Below are 16,413 nucleotides of genomic sequence, written 5' to 3'. Positions count from 1 at the left end.
TTTTTAATTTTTTAACGTTGGCCACTCCCACTCATTCTATACATATTTATCTATAAATAGTACAATAAAATGAAGTAGTCCTCTGCATTTTTTTGCATGCATTTCCCTCCCAATTCAGCTATTCATTGTCGTTCAAATCTTTCACATCATATGCAGTTGTATGCAATTTTAGATACTAGTACAATAATAGGTCCTATAAGAGCATCCGCAATGGGGTTACATGATAGCTTACATGATAGCCTACTTTATGATGGGGGACCACATGATGTAAAGATGTTGCAGTGGGGTTACATGATAGCTTACATGATAGAATTAGTTTTGATTTTTTCATTTTTCATTTAAGTTTAATTTCATAAATTTAAATTACACAATTTACTTCAAATTTAAATTGCATTAATTTTTAAATTCCTAAAAATTACATAAAATTTAATAAAATAAAAACAAATACTACAAATAACTATTCCGGCCCTAGAGGTCCGAAACGTGCCCAAACATGCTCCATCAAATCATATTGGAGCGCGGCGTGCAACTGCCTATCTCGGAGAAGGACATCTCTTTGGACATATTCCTCGAATGAAACGGGGGTTGCTCGACCACTCTCCGTCGAGTCACTGCTAGACGCCCCATGTCCCGCGTCGTCATCTCTCCAATTGGTTGCTCCTTCACCTTCGTGCTCCACAATCATGTCGTGGAAAATGATGCAACACAGCATGATGTCCCGGAGGTGCTCCAAGTACCAATTCCGCGCGGGACTGCGAATTATTCCCCACCGTGCTTGAAGGACTCCAAAGGCACGTTCAACATCCTTTCGTGTCGATTCTTGCATCTTCTTGAACCTCGCCTCCTTCTGATTTGTCGCCATCGGTGGACTCTTGACGAAGCAATGCCACTCTGGATATATGCCGTCGCACAAGTAGTAGCTCATCTGGTAGTAGCGCTGGTTCGCCTGAAAGAGCACAGGCGGGGCAGTTCCATCCAACACGTCGGCGAAGAGAGGCGACTGGTTGAGAACGTTGATGTCGTTGTTCGAACCAGCGACACCAAAAAAGGCATGCCAAATCCGCAGATCGTGGGATGCAACGGCCTCCAATATCAAGGTGGGCTCTCCCTGATCCCCGCGTGTGTAGGCGCCGTGCCACGCCTTTGGGCAATTCTTCCACCCCCAATGCATACAATCAAGACTCCCGAGCATCCCGGGAAATCCGTGTCGCACCTCGTGCATCTGGGTAAGGCGTGTGATGTCCTCCGGCGTTGGACGGCGTAGATAATGGGCTCCAAAAGCCCGGATGACCGCCTTGCAGAACTTCTTGAGGCATACACGCCCCGTGGAGTCGGCGACTCTGAGATACTCGTCAAAAGTATCCGCAGAGAGCCCGGTGGCTAACTGGCGGATAGCCGACGTGCATTTCTGCAACGGGGAAAGAGAGTCCCGACCTATTGCTTCAGTGGTCATGTGGAAGAAAGTATCTACACCTTGAACAGCCTCCACGATGCGCAAGAAAAGCTCCTTCTGCATTCGAAAACGCCGCCGGAAAAATGTAGGTCCGTACGTCGGAATGTCGTGGAAGTAGTCTTGCATAAGACGTAGGTGGGCTTCCTCTCTATCACGGTGGACGTAAGATCGGTGACGTTTCACACGTCCCGCCTCCGGAGCCGGCTGGCCATAGATGTGAGCAAGCAGTTGTTTCTGCAACTCTATCTCCTCCATGATCGCATGAGCTACACCGTCGGATGAATCAGACGAAGAACCGTGGTCGGATTCCGCCATTGTCGGAAGAAATAAGATGAAAGCACTTGAAAGAGGAACAAGAATGAAAGAAATTGAAAGAAGAAGGAGAATTGCAGAGTGAAAGTGAGGAAGAGGAAGGAGGAAGATGTAGTTATAAAGAGAAGAAAAATTGAAAAAAAATAAAAAAAAAATTCAAACGGTCAAATTTTGGCACACAAACCGAGGAGTCAAAGCAGTCAAAGCTGCCAATTTTGATTTAAAATTCGAATTCAAAACACGCGCCTATATATTACCGTTTAAAGGGCTACACGATAGAACGTGTAGCCCTCGTGTAAACCTCTCCCGCAACGGTTACACGATAGCCCTATCGTGTAATGGCTATCGTGTAACCATTGTGGATGCTCTAACTATGCACATTGTTTCTTCACATTATATATGAAAATAGATCATATTGTTCTACCGTATTTCAGTTTTAGAGGCAAATTTTAAATTTTCAACTTTGACCACCCATATCTACATAAAATGGAGTACTTTTCCACATTTTCCCTGGAAATCATATATTGTGCCGCTCAAATTTTCCCTGCAAACTAGTCAGACCAGAGGGGGAAGTAGCTGATGAGGAGTAATATATGCGGAACAGAGGAATGATTTTACCAGGGGAATCACGGGGAGCAGCGAGATGGCTTTCATCAGAGAAATCATATTCGCCAGAGGAATCATAATCGCCAGAGAAATCACACTCGCCAGAGGAATCACATTCGCCAGAGAAGTCATATTCGCCAGAGAAATCATACTCGCCAGAGGAATCATATTCGCAAGAGAAGTCATATTCGCCAGAGAAATCATACTCGCCAGAGGAAAGGTCCTTGCCAGGGAGAGGGCTCGCGGCAGAGAAATCGTCCACCTTACCAGTGAATTTACCTTTTTGCCCCTGATCACGCGGAGTGCATGTTTTTAGATAGGAATTTACTATTTTGCCCCCGTCCATGCGAGAAGCATGTTCGGGGAGCGAAATTACTTTCTTACAATTGGCTTGTATTCCTCTATAAATACTCGCGCATGCACACATTGTAGAGATACGTTATCTTTTATTATCAAACAGCAAATTTCCTCTCGTGCTCTCAAATTCCGATTATTCTCTTTTGTCTTCTCCGATCAAAACTAGGTACAGTTCACGATTTCCTAATAATTCTCCGATAAAATCCACCTCCATTTAGCCATGCTTTACCAATATGTAAGTATAACTCCATGCAATTTTAGGTACTACAACAATCTATATAAATATATGAAAATGGAGTAGTTTTCCACATTTTCCCACAAAATCAACTATTGTGCCGCTCAAATCTTTCAATCGTGTAACTCCATGCAATTTTAGGTACTACAACAATAGGTCCTATATGGCTATAATTATGCATAATGTTTCTTCACATAATTCATAATTCATAGATGAAATAGATCATATTGTTCTATAAAAACTAGTACGTCCGCCCGTGCGATGCACGATGAGCATCGAAATTAGACGATATTTTAAATAATTATAACTTATTTTTTCCAACTCTATTTTTTTATTTTATATAAGTATATGAAAAATTTGAGACTAATAATATTTTTAAACTAATGCGTACAACTTAACATTAACTAGTATTATTCCCGTGCGATGCACGGTGATACCTATTTAATTAAAATAGTAAAAAAATTATATTTTTAGAATATTATATTTAGAAAATAAAATTCTATAAATTACTTATATTTTTATATAAAATAGCTCTAATAAGGATAGCAACATTAAAATGAAGATGAAACTATTTTATAGTTTGAGGCTTATCAAATAATTGGCTAAGATCTTGACAAAACCTTTTTATCTAATGATTATTATTATCTATTTAAAATTTCCACCAAAATATATAGATATTTTCCTTTCAAATTTTCTATTAGTCTTGAAAGGGTTTTTGGAACTTTTAATTACTTTTTACTGATTTGGATTTCACAACATATTTTTTTGAGGCGTTAATTGACTGTAAATCCACAAATTATTAGTGAATTTTGGTATTTTTTTCAACTATATAAAGTTGTTATATAAACTAGTGTATCTCCCGCGCTATGCGCGGTGATTGTAATCTTAGACTCGCATAAATTGTATATATATTTTATATTTTCTTCGTTCATAAAAAATACTCCAAGAAAAAGATGATATAAATTTTAGTAAAAATGGTAGTGTATTGTGAATGAATAAAGGATCACACTTAGAAAGTAGTATAAATAATGATAATTAATTATATTGTGAGTGAAGAAAAAGATCCATCGGATCTATCATGTGATGCAAACTTTCGAAAAATATATTGAGACTAATTTTTGTGGACGTCGTTAAATGACAAAAATAGACTGTTTTTGTGGGCGTAGAGAGTAATTATCAATATAATCTAAAAAATTTACTTTTAATATCAAATTTATTATTTGCAACTTGATCTAATATTTTAATATAACCAACGTAATTTATGCAAAAATATAATATTTGTTTATATATAGATATAGTATCACTTATATAATAAGTTGCTAATGATATAAACCATATTAAAAACTACTTTCAAATACAAAATACAAAATTATAATTAATAGTCAAATCAAGTAATATATATAGTGTGTGTATATATATATATAAGGAAAAATAAAAAAATAAAAAGTTATTTCATTCAAATAATATGTTGAATCATAACAAATTCAATTCAATAATATTGTATTAATATATATTAATATAACACTTATGCAATGCACACAGATTATATATTTAAAATAATAATGTAAAATAAAATAAGAACCATATATAAATACATTATTATAAAAAACTAAACTATATTTTGTAATTTTGTTTTATTAATAAATTTTATACATTAAATAAATCTAATGCATAATATAATAATCAAAATATCATAAGTAAAATAATATAGAAAACATTTATTTTGTTGAATTTATTTATTTATTTCAGATTCAATACATATTAAATTAAATGATTTTCCACATTCTTTCATTTAAGATGCATCTATAATTCAAGATGAAATCCCGCAAAATATAAATAAAATAAAATAACATTTATTTAGTTGATATAATTATTTATTTTATATTTATATTTTTATTTTTAACATTATAATTCAAGTTATTGATTAAGTTTGTTTAGAGATATAATAATCCTAAAAAGTTAAAAACACAATTTGATACCAATAGTATATCATTAAGAAAGAAAAAAATTGAAGATGCGGTTTCCATAATAAGTCCACGATTTTTGCTGAATTAGTTTTATAATTTGTCATTCAAATTCCAATTATACCCTTCTAATTGAATTTATTTACATTTACTTTGCTTTTTATATATATAAAGATACACTGAATTTTAATTTCGTCCATATGAAAACCATACATGGAAAAATTAATGATGATATAATATATATACATTATATTAAAAATAACTTATACAAAATTTATACTGAAATATATACAGTACTAATATATATATATATATATATATATGTGTGTGTGTGTGTGTATGTGCGCGCACGCGCGTGTATGTGAGTGGTAATGTATTATATTTAATGCACTTTTTTATTTTTAGTGAATATATAGTTTAATTTTAAAATTTGTATTTAGATAAAATAATAATACAACCTAGAAACTATGAAAATGTCTTAATGAAAAATCATTAATTGGAGAACAATTATCGATTTTTCTTTAAAAATAAAAAAAAAAGTAGATTAAAGAGTTTAATTTTGTACTAGCACACCATTTAAATTTACTGAAATTGCATACATTTTATTTTGAAAAAACTATGAAAATGTGATAAATTATATCAATAGAAAAAATCATAACAAACAAATATCTGTATAATCTAGAGTAGACGAAATGAATAAAAAAAATTAGAAATTAAAAATTATATCCATAAATAGTAAGGTGATTTTTGGCTGGAAAATATAGTACTATTTTTGAAAGTGGTTATGCTACATACCTTATGTGAGCACCACTCACGTTTAGCCCTTGATAGCATTATCTTTTTTGTTTTAGACATTTATTTTTATTCTAATACTTCATAAATTGTTATTAGGATCATTAATTTTATAAATAACAAAAAATCAAAGTCCGATTTATTCACATTCCTTTTAACTTCAAATAACTAATAAAAAGAACAAATTAGACTTTGGTTTTTATGTTATTTTTAAAATTAATGACCATAATAACGATTTATGAAGTATTAGAATAAAAATAAATATCTAAAACAAAAAAGATAATGCTAACGATCGCTAAACGTGAGTGATGCTCACATAAGGTATGTAGCATAACATTCCTCTCTATCTCTCTCTCTCTCTATATATATATATACATATAATATAGAAAATTTTCTATATAGTTTCTAAAAATTACAATAAAAAAATTAATTCTAAAAATAGTAAAGTGATTTTGGCGGGAAAATATAACTTGGTTGAGCTTTTATATAGATATATATATATATATATAGATATATAGATTATAATCTTTACCATATTTTTATTTAAGCATTAATTAAACCGTTTCTTAGCTAAGCATGAATTAAACATAGTAACATATGAATATATATACATATTGATTATAATTTTGATATTAAATACAAATTAATTTAATTTAATTTCTTAGTATTTTTTTATTTTCTTTCTTCGATTTTTTGATTTTTTTTTTGACTTGGTTTGATTTTTATTAAAAAAAAATCAATTTTTCGGTTCGGTTAATTCAGTTAATTCGATTCGGTTTGTTTTCTTTAAAAACCAAATATAAATTTGATTTTAGCAAAAATCGAATCGAAAAACCGAATGCACACTCCTAGGCCCTAATGTAGATTGAATTCAAGGACAAATATTTTAGTTTGGGTGTCAACTAAAAATATAAACTTCTCCAAGGGTGAATTCGTCAAATGACATGGGAACCCTAACTTTTGAAGCACCAATAATAGTTCAACCTTAATGGGCCGAAATAGAACTCTTTTTATTCAACATAGCCCAAATAGAATAAAAATAGAACCCAGATTTTTAAATTTCTTTAAAGATAAGAGAGGAATCATCCACATAAAGCAGGAGAGGCGAGAGCGCCACGTGTACGGTCAGATTTTGACGAAATTGGCTGGGCACGCAATGTTAGGTCAATATTAGGTGGCATCTTCACGCATCAGTTGATTATCTTTGCAGCTGTCTCTTCAAACCCTAGACTTTTCTCTCTCTAAAAAAATCATTCTCTCTCTAGAATTTTCGTGTTGTTCCGAGATGGAGATGGAACGCGTGACTGAGCTGACGATGGATCGCCGGCCGAGAAAGAGGCCTCGTTTGGGCTGGGATGTTCTTCCTCAAGGCCCTCAGGTAATTTTTCGATCAGATCTGTGAATTCGGGTCTTTTTCGTTTTTTTCTTTTCCTTATTTTTTTGTAGATCTGATGGAAAATTGTGGTTTTTATCGGATCAGGTATGAGTAATATTTTTTCATCGATACGTCGTGGTTCCGTGATGTAAATTCTTGTAGATCTGTTAATTTCTTTATCGTTTTATCATGATTTTTTGGGCTTTAGCTATACTTCTTTGATTATATGATCTGGCCTTGAATGTTAAATTATATGCTTTTGATTAATTAATTAATTTATTTTTTATTCTGAAGAAATTGGCTACTTTTTTGGTTTTATGAGGTTTTGATTAATTGCGTACAAAAATCTGTTCTATTGCATTTCTATTGAAGATTTTCGTGGTTTTTTTGTTATTGGATTTTTTTAATTGTTAGATGAGTACTTGTTTTGAAATATAGTCTTTTTTGGTTCTTGGTTGGTTGTATGGGGGATATTGTTGGTATGGTACCTTGTGGTAGTAAGGAGGTAAACAAAATAAGTGATTTTTGATGATGAGGAAAATGTGAATGGATGGCTGTGTGTAGGCTCAGCTAGGATTCTTTTCTGGACAAGAGATTGGAAACGTGACGAGCTATGCACCTTCAAGAGCCATCTGGGACCAATCTAGTTCTCTGTTTGTTAAGGGCTTGGCTCGAAATGGTTCTCCCCCGTTGCGAGAAGATGACAAAGATGGCCATTATATGTTTGAGATCGGAGATAATTTAACTTCTCGCTGTAATTACCTTCGCCACCATAAGAATGTGTTATTCTTGTCATTGCTTTTGTTGTTTATATCATCTGTGTGGATTAATTGGCGTTTACTTCATTTTATAAGTTTGGGCTTTCAATTTGAATGTTTGTTTACACTTTGATTTAGAATGAATGTCGAGTTTATCATAATTAAGTCTTAAAAGAATGAAAGAAGTTCTTTGTATTGGTGGATTAAAAGATAATGTGTGATGTTTTTGTGTAGATTATATATGTGTTTGCATAATATTACACTCTTGTAATGATGTTGTTTTGTTTGTCTCTCTCTGTGCAGATAAGATTCACAGCAAGATGGGTGAAGGTAAGTTCAATTCCTTTTATTGAGTTTCTGTTCTCATGTTTTTCTTTATTTGCCTTTACTAAGTAAGAATATTCAATACAGGTACCTTTGGTCAGGTTTTGGAATGCTGGGATAGGGAAAAAAAGGAAATGGTTGCCGTGAAAATTGTCCGTGGAATTAAGAAGTACCGTGAAGCTGCAATGATTGAGATAGATGTGCTCCAACAACTTGGTAGACATGACAAAGGTGGCAATCGGTGAGTTCTTAATTTGTACTTTATAATGACATTGCCACTCTTTTGGGCTTTTGTGAATGATTGCAGAGGTTGAACAAGTTTATTCCTTGCAGTTGTGTTCAAATACGGAACTGGTTTGACTATCGTAACCATATCTGTATTGTAAGTATATAATTGATTTGGTGGATTCATTTCCCCAACCTAACAAATATTATGGGAGTTAAAGTTGTCCGTGGACTTAAATGGTTTCAACAGGTCTTTGAGAAGCTTGGACCAAGCTTATACGATTTCCTACGCAAAAACAATTATCGCTCATTTCCCATTGATCTTGTCCGTGAGATTGGCAGACAACTGTTGGATTGTGTAGCATGTGTGTAAATAGTTCCTCCCATTAGTAACACTTTAGTCTTACATATTTCTGCATGGATAAATCACCCTTCTGCATTAGTTATGATTTATTTCACATAACCACAATAGGTATAAGCTTTCTTATTTGGTGTTGCCCTTTTGTGTTGAACTTTTCTCTATCACCTCAGTTATGCATGATTTGCACCTCATCCACACGGACTTGAAGCCTGAAAATATTCTTCTAGTCTCACCGGATTACATAAAGGTTCCTGATTACAAGGTAGCTATTGTGATCTTTTCATTTAGTATACTTTCAGAAGTCTATAAATTACTTCCTGCTATTTGTTGATATTGTAGTTTTGCAGTGATATTTGTTTCATGTTTTTTTTTTTTAAATGTTAATCAGGGTCTGTCGAGGTCACCCAAGGATAGTTCATATTACAAGAGAATTCCTAAGTCAAGTGCTATCAAGGTAATTGATTTTGGCAGCACGACCTATGACAGGCAGGACCAGTCGTACATCGTCTCTACTCGGCATTACCGAGCTCCTGAGGTCATCCTAGGTAGTGAATTTAGTAATATAATGCCTGTATTTGGATTTCCTCATATAATATTATTCCCTGCATGAGTTCCTGAACTCTTGTATTTTGGTTTTTTGGCTGAGTAGGTCTTGGGTGGAGCTACCCTTGTGACGTATGGAGTGTTGGCTGTATCCTGGTGGAGCTCTGCTCGGTATGCTAGAATTATTACTGTCCATCAGCTTATGTTGCTATTACTTTTATGTAATTTCTCAACCATGACCCTATTACTGCTTGTAGGGTGAAGCATTGTTCCAAACCCATGAAAATTTGGAGCACCTTGCAATGATGGAAAGAGTCCTTGGACCACTACCCCAGCACATGTTGAAGAAAGCAGAGTAAGCTATCGCCTTCTTTCACCTTGTGGTGGGTGTAGCTAAACTAATAAAAGCAATTGCTAATTTTTGTTTGCTGCATTGTTTTCCAGCCGACATGCTGAGAAGTATGTTAGGAGGGGTAGGTTAGATTGGCCGGAGGGAGCAGCATCTAGAGATAGTATCAAATCCGTATTGAAGCTGCCTAGGCTTCAAAATTTGATAATGCAACATGTAGATCATTCTGCTGGAGACCTCATTAATCTGTTACAAGGCCTTTTGAAATACGAACCCTCTGAAAGATTGTCAGCTGAGGAAGCCCTACGGCACCCTTTCTTCACTAGGGATCACCTGAGGAGATATTGAACATTAGGGAGCCGGAGCTAAATATTGATCCATGTCAGGTCAACGTGAAGCAATGCCATGTTGCTATGGAGTTGCACTTTTGGCCTTCATACCAGCGATGGAGCTGCACCGAGATCTTATGACCTCTTATGATGAAGGTCGAGGGTGAAACTCTGACCTGCTGCGCAAGTGAAATTGTACATAGATTTACATTTTGGGGGAGTTATCGAGGCCGTGGATCTCCCTTTCCTCCCTCTTGTCTTGTATTTGGCATTTGAGAAGTTTGCAATTTTTTATTTTTTATTTGATTTACCTGGGATGTAGACTTCTTAACTATAGAGGTAGATTTGACCAACCGTTTCTGGCTTTGTTACGGTCTGTATGTTTTGTATCTAATAAAGAGGCTTTTGTAAACATAGTTGAAGTTGTCTAGTTATTTGCATAAACTTTCTACTCCGTCCGCCAAGATTATGTAAAAATTACTATATTTGGCGTCCGTTAAGATTATGTCACTTTCTTTTTATGGCAATGGTCCCATCATCCTCTTTAATATTTTATTCTTACTAACACTCTTTATTTATAAAAAACTCACTCAAAATTTAATCTCAACCACACATCTCATAAAGTGGTGGGACCCTTTTTCCACTACATTAAAATCATCACCAATTTTATTAAATCTCGTGCCCAAGCAATTTTACATAATTTTGGCGGACGGAGGGAGTATTTATTTTTACAATAAATCTATGCAGCCACATTGTATCCACAAATTAGTATAATAAGAAAAATTTTGATTTATTTAATTTATTTTTTAAAATCAAATGCTCCCTCACTGTAAGTGAGATCTTTTTTTTGGGCATAGAAATTAGGAAAAGTGTATTTTGTATGTAGGTGGAAAAGTGAAAATGTGTTTAAAGGGAAAAAATTTTATCCAAAAATGAAAGTGTTTCACTTACAGTGGGACGCCCAAAATAAAAAGAGTATCAAATACAGTGGGACGGATGGAGTATTTGCATAAAAACATATTAAATTAAATTTCTTATCGTGATTTTTAATTTGATATGCATATAAAATATTTTGTAATTAGTTCAATTTCATAATTTTATAAAAAAATAAAATAAAATAAAAAAGATAAAAAAAGAAAATATTTTTATTATAATGATAAAATTTTCACTCTTAAATTAAAAGTTGTCTTTTTAATATAGTATAGATTAGGTTGAAAGTACAATGTTCTTTTGAAAGAATGAAAATACAATGTTAACTTGGTACATGTTGAGGTGTTCGCTAATTATGCTAAAGGTTTCAGTGATTAGAGTTGGATGTTTCACCTGTAATTGTGTTGTTAATGAGAGACTTAAGTGGAGAGCAAGAGTGAATAAGTAGTCTATTTCATATTGTTCGTGCCTACGATACAAGCAGGGCCGGCCCTGACATTTCGGGGGCCCTAGGCGAAAAGGAAAAAAAGGGGCCCCTAATAGAAGAAGCTTCGAGAAGTTGTAGCAAATTTGAGATAGCTGTAAACCTGCAACATTGACCATAAAGTGCAATAAACTAGAAAACAATGATAAAATAATTATAAAAATAACTTAGATCTTCTAGCATTTTGAGACGCAAAATCATCATTAATTTCTTCAAGATCAAGCTTTTCTAATACCTCATGTTCAATGCATAAAACCGCTAATCCATTCAACCTTTCTTGAGACATAGTAGAATCCAAATATGATTTTATCAATTTTAATTTTGAAAAACTTCTTTCTGCTGAAGCTACAGTAACTGGTATAGTCAATAATATTCTATATGCAATAGAAACATTTGGAAAGCAATCTGAAACTTTAATAAATTCAAGAACCTCACCAAGCGATTTTGTTTCAGATGATAAACACATTTGTAGCACTTGCAATTCAGAATACATATATATTTTTTTTATGGTAGGGTATAATATAAGTGGGCCTAAATTTTGGGGGCCCCAAAAATTGGGGGCCCTAGGCCATTGCCCCACCAAATTAACATAAGGGCCGGCCCTGGATACAAGAGAAAGCCGCTATTTATAGATCTACATTGGAAGGGTATTTAAGTATTTTCGGCTTGAGTTGGTTAGGGAAGCAATCTCGTACGCGAGGTGGAGCAGGCGTGTCAGTAATTGTCGGGCCTTCGTCTTATGTCCAGAGCTGTAAGATTCCTGTCCTGTCGAATCCTCCGACGCTGGCAATCTTTATGGTAGAAATGTCATTGGCTGACCAAAAACACCCCGACTAGATAGGAGCTCCTCGATGGACATTGACTGGGATGACTTTCCTCTGCTCAGTTCTAGCGCTAAAATTTAACTTGCGCAAAAATTCAAGTATTCGTATGCTTTACTCCTCGTCACATGTATTTTATGTAATAGAATTAGTAATATATGTAGGGAAACATTTTGGTATATTTTGTGCACGGTGCATCAAAAATTCATCTTGATTTAATCAAAATAAACGTACCATGAATTCGAATCTACACAAGTTATTATGATAAATTAGAATTTGCACATTTTTTGGATCCAAAGATCAAGTTAAAGCTTTTTAATTTCTCGGTCTATTAACACATAAAAAAAGTTTGAATTTTAACAATTTAATCATAACTAATTGCAACACAAACTAATTAAAAAATACGAGGAAAACGAATTTTGTGAGAGAAATAAGAAGAACATCAAATTCGCATGAAAAATTAGAAAATCTTGAAAGTTTGTGTATCTATATGGATAACCTAAATTAAAATTGACACGTGTATGCCACATAAATAATAATACACCACATAGAAGCAAAGTCTGTTATAATTTAATCATAATTGCTTGCCATGGGAAAAATCAGACGGATACAAAGTTTGTGTATTTAGGTTTTAAAAAAAAGTTCATGAAAAATCAGAAAATGCTGAAAATTCGTGTATTTACACGTAAATAACATTTTTATTAAAACTCGTGCCTTCCATTCTACAATACAATTTTTGTGGACGGATGAAGTATATTATAGATGCATGTGTTTTAAATTAATTATATTCATTAAATGAAAATAATGAAGCTGTAAATATGTTGTATTTTTTATAATAAAATAATTTATTTATAAGCAAAAAAAATGAATATTTAAAATTTAGATTAAATTAACAAAATTCTCTCAGTCTCGTGTAAACTCATGAATCTTAAAATGATTTGATAAATAAAGCTTAGGTTAAGCTCAGAAGTCAAAATTGAGTCTGGAGTCAGTTATTTTTCAATCTTTGTATGGTGTAGAAATTGCGAAGTGAATTACTTATTTGATTATATTTAAACTAGCTCGGATTTTAAAACTATTAATCTAACATGAGTAATATCATTTTTAATAGATTACAATATATTACATTTTCTAGAAAATATAAACATTAATTCAAACTGAAATACATATACGCTTAAAAACTTACTTATATTTTTTTTTTTTTTAGGGAAAAAAAAAAACTTACTTATATTTGTAAACTCGTGAACCCGCAAAATTTAGTTTTTGTTGCTAAATAAATGAATGAAACTCACACTTTTTAACATTTAATCCGGCGATGTTAGATACAATTACATTCCAACTCGTGAACGGAGTTGGGTTCAACTCAAATTCGTAGAAAGAATTTGATCTTCGATAAAGATTATCCAAATCGTTTCCTAGTATAAATCATTCTATTGGAATCAAATTTAGGTAACCGACCACAGCACGCGGCATATATTGAGGGAACAACGTCGTTCGACGCCTTCATATAATATATACATATACATTACATACACATATATTTCGACGCTGCAGCCACCTTGTCTCGTCCCCCTCTCTTCAATCTCAGCAGTTGGAGCTTTGATTTCTGGAGAAGGGTGCGTTGTTTTCTCTTGTAATATTATTACCTGTATTTTTCTTCTTCTTGATTTTCATGCATCATTTGCGTTTTTTCTTATTGTCTTCATATTCTTGCCTGTTTTGTTTTCTGGGAATATGCTGATTTTCAATTTCTCGTTAGTAATTTCACAATATTGGTGAAGGAATTTTAGGAATTACATTGCATATTTCTGTCTTTAAGGGGAAGAATCACGTGATCTGTTTGTTGGTGTATTAACTCTTGCTGCTGGAAACTTCATTCAAATCCCAAAAACTGATCTTTTATGTTTATATGGCACCAATTGTGTTTGTGTATTTTTTTTTCTTTTTCCTTTTCTTTTCTTTTGACCTTCATTTTTCTAAAATTTTGTTATTTGATAGTATATTCTAATTCCTTTTCCTGTTTAATTAAAAACAGCTGCATTCAACATTCTGAGCTCTAGAATCATAGAATGAGAAAAATATGGTGATCAATATTTCTGTGAGCTAATATCTATATTAGCCAATTTTCCCTTCAAGCCTTATATTTTTGTTACATTGCTTTCATTTTCATTTCTGTTTTAGAATGTGGGAACTTATTTATCCAATCACAGGTACTTCTGTTTTGATGAATATTAATCAGTTGTTATGGAAATGCTGCTACTCTTTGGGTTGGAAATTAAATTACTATCATCATTGAATGAATATTAGTATAAATGATATCACAATTTGAGTACTCCAAATGCAGTCTATTTTCTGATGTATATTCGAGTTTTGCTTCTGATGAGATCAAGACTAGTTTGTCTGAAAGGTGTTGGCATTCTGTAGGAATAGTTTGAACTTGCAACGCTTATAATTTAATCATGTATGATGTATCCATCTATATATGTACTCTGTTGAGTTTATTGCAAAAATTAAAGTTAACATTAGCAAATAAGCGTTTTATCATTTTTCAGGGCACTCTATTTTGGTGCTCAATGGGTTATGCAGAAGGGCTTTTCACTGCACAAGGAGAAAAGCCTCTAGCTTCCTTGGGGGTAATATCCGATGTTCAGTATGCTGACATCCCAGATGGCAGCTCATTTCTTGGTGTTCCTCGCTATTACAGGCACAGCCTCCATGTGCTGCAAAGAGCAGTCAAGAAATGGAACGAAGAAAAGGTGAACTTTGTGATCAATTTTGGGGACATAGTCGATGGATACTGCCCCAAAGATCAATCTCTGGCTGCTGTCAAGAATATCGTCAATGAATTCAGCCTCTTCAATGGCCCTATATATCACATGATAGGCAACCACTGTCTATACAATCTCTCTCGCGAAACATTGCTGCCTATGCTGAACATCCCTACAACCGATCTTCATGCCTATTATGATTTCTCTCCCGTTCCAGAATACAGATTTGTTGTCCTTGATGGTTATGACATCAGTGCCATCGGCTGGCCTGATGATCATCCGAATGCAGTGAAAGCAGCTGATTTTCTTTGGGAGAGAAATCCGAATTCAGACAAGAATAGTCCGAATGGTCTTCTTGGAAGGGACAGGAGGTTCCTCATGTTCAATGGAGCAGTAGGGAAAGAGCAGCTTGAGTGGTTGGATGGAGTCCTTCAAGATGCAACGTGCTCGAATCAGAAGGTGGTGATCTGCTGCCATCTGCCTTTGGATCCTCAGGCCTCCTCTAATGAGGCGCTGCTGTGGAACTACAACGAGGTGATGGACTTGATACACCGGTATGATTGTGTGAAGGTTTGCCTTGCTGGGCATGATCACAAGGGGGGGTACTCGGTCGACTCCTATGGGGTTCACCACCGGATTCTTGAGGCTGCGCTGGAGTGCCCCCCGGGGACCAATGCTTTCGGGCACATTGATCTGTACCCGAGTGGTTTGCTTCTGTGCGGTACGGATAGATTGAAGACTCAGGAAATTGTTTACAGTCGCTAGTCGGATCACACCCATGTTTTTCTGTGTCTTTGGTTGTGTTCTTTGAGGACTGATGTGTATTGATTGATCCATGTGAATATATACATGATTCTTGATTTTTTCTTGAATTTATAGTGTTGTTGATAGTCTTTTCTTAGCCCTTTCTGAACTTTGTCTTTGTGCACATTTTGAAGCTTAACCTTGTTCATTTATGTGATTTATACTAATGGATTTCTTGTATTTGAGTGTTGATGAACTTGAATTTTCATTGATATTCCTGCCAATGATTTGAGTAATGTTCATTTATGATATGCTTGCTTCTGATGATTTTGTATATAGCTTTGTAAATGAAGAAAAGATTTCCAAGTAAAGTAAAAGGAAGAAAAGAAATGAGCTAATGTAGCTCATCAATCATAAGGTATTTTAATTTCATCTTATCTCCTCCTTATCTTGTAATTTTCTTTAAACCATGTGCAAGTGTTGCTTGAGTAGAAGATTAATTATGGTCCACTCTACCAATGTAGGGTGAAGGTCGTGCTCCATTAAACTAGAAGAACTTGGTTCATTAAAATTCAGTTTCATTAGATCAACCTATGTGGCTCTCCTTATTTTATTTTATTTTGATAAATTAACAGTATTAAATAAAGAAATTTAAAAACCGCGTCACAGGGGAATCGAACCCA

The 16,413-nt window shown here is 34.0% G+C and overlaps 2 protein-coding genes across 3 annotated transcripts; both read left to right on the top strand.

Moving 5' to 3' along the window:
• Positions 1–6,806: 6,806 nt before the first annotated feature.
• On the top strand, positions 6,807–10,399 carry LOC131005115 (serine/threonine-protein kinase AFC2). 2 transcript variants are annotated; one of them, XM_057931929.1, is made up of 11 exons: positions 6,807–7,097; positions 7,659–7,848; positions 8,156–8,182; positions 8,264–8,417; positions 8,510–8,558; positions 8,652–8,766; positions 8,933–9,024; positions 9,151–9,307; positions 9,412–9,476; positions 9,563–9,660; positions 9,750–10,399. In XM_057931929.1, the coding sequence occupies exons 1-11, from the start codon at positions 7,005–7,007 to the stop codon at positions 10,000–10,002; spliced, it is 1,293 nt and encodes a 430-aa protein (XP_057787912.1). In that variant the 5' UTR covers positions 6,807–7,004; the 3' UTR covers positions 10,003–10,399. The 2 variants fall into 2 exon arrangements, with proteins under 2 accessions (XP_057787912.1, XP_057787913.1); XM_057931930.1 differs by lacking the exons at positions 6,807–7,097; positions 7,659–7,848; positions 8,156–8,182; positions 8,510–8,558; positions 8,652–8,766 and having other exon boundaries at positions 8,262–8,417.
• Positions 10,400–13,527: 3,128 nt separating this feature from the next.
• Positions 13,528–15,858, top strand: LOC131005113 (manganese-dependent ADP-ribose/CDP-alcohol diphosphatase-like). The gene is made up of 2 exons (XM_057931927.1): positions 13,528–13,834; positions 14,771–15,858. The coding sequence occupies exon 2, from the start codon at positions 14,792–14,794 to the stop codon at positions 15,749–15,751; it is 960 nt and encodes a 319-aa protein (XP_057787910.1). The 5' UTR covers positions 13,528–13,834; positions 14,771–14,791; the 3' UTR covers positions 15,752–15,858.
• Positions 15,859–16,413: the final 555 nt, after the last annotated feature.

Source organism: Salvia miltiorrhiza, chromosome 1, assembly GCF_028751815.1.
Source record: "Salvia miltiorrhiza cultivar Shanhuang (shh) chromosome 1, IMPLAD_Smil_shh, whole genome shotgun sequence".
Lineage (NCBI taxonomy): Eukaryota > Viridiplantae > Streptophyta > Magnoliopsida > Lamiales > Lamiaceae > Salvia > Salvia miltiorrhiza.
The sequence above is the reverse complement of the archived record's forward strand: the minus strand, read 5'-3'. Positions and strand labels throughout refer to the sequence as shown.

Excerpts from the sequence above, each read along its gene's own strand:
- LOC131005115 (XM_057931929.1), top strand. The coding sequence starts at position 7,005 with ATGGAGATGGAACGCGTGACTGAGCTGACGATGGATCGCCGGCCGAGA. Across the intron at positions 7,849-8,155 it reads AGATAATTTAACTTCTCGCT|ATAAGATTCACAGCAAGATG; the intron begins GTAATTACCTTC and ends CTCTCTGTGCAG. Across the intron at positions 8,767-8,932 it reads ACTGTTGGATTGTGTAGCAT|TTATGCATGATTTGCACCTC; the intron begins GTGTGTAAATAG and ends CTATCACCTCAG.
- LOC131005113 (XM_057931927.1), top strand. The coding sequence starts at position 14,792 with ATGGGTTATGCAGAAGGGCTTTTCACTGCACAAGGAGAAAAGCCTCTA.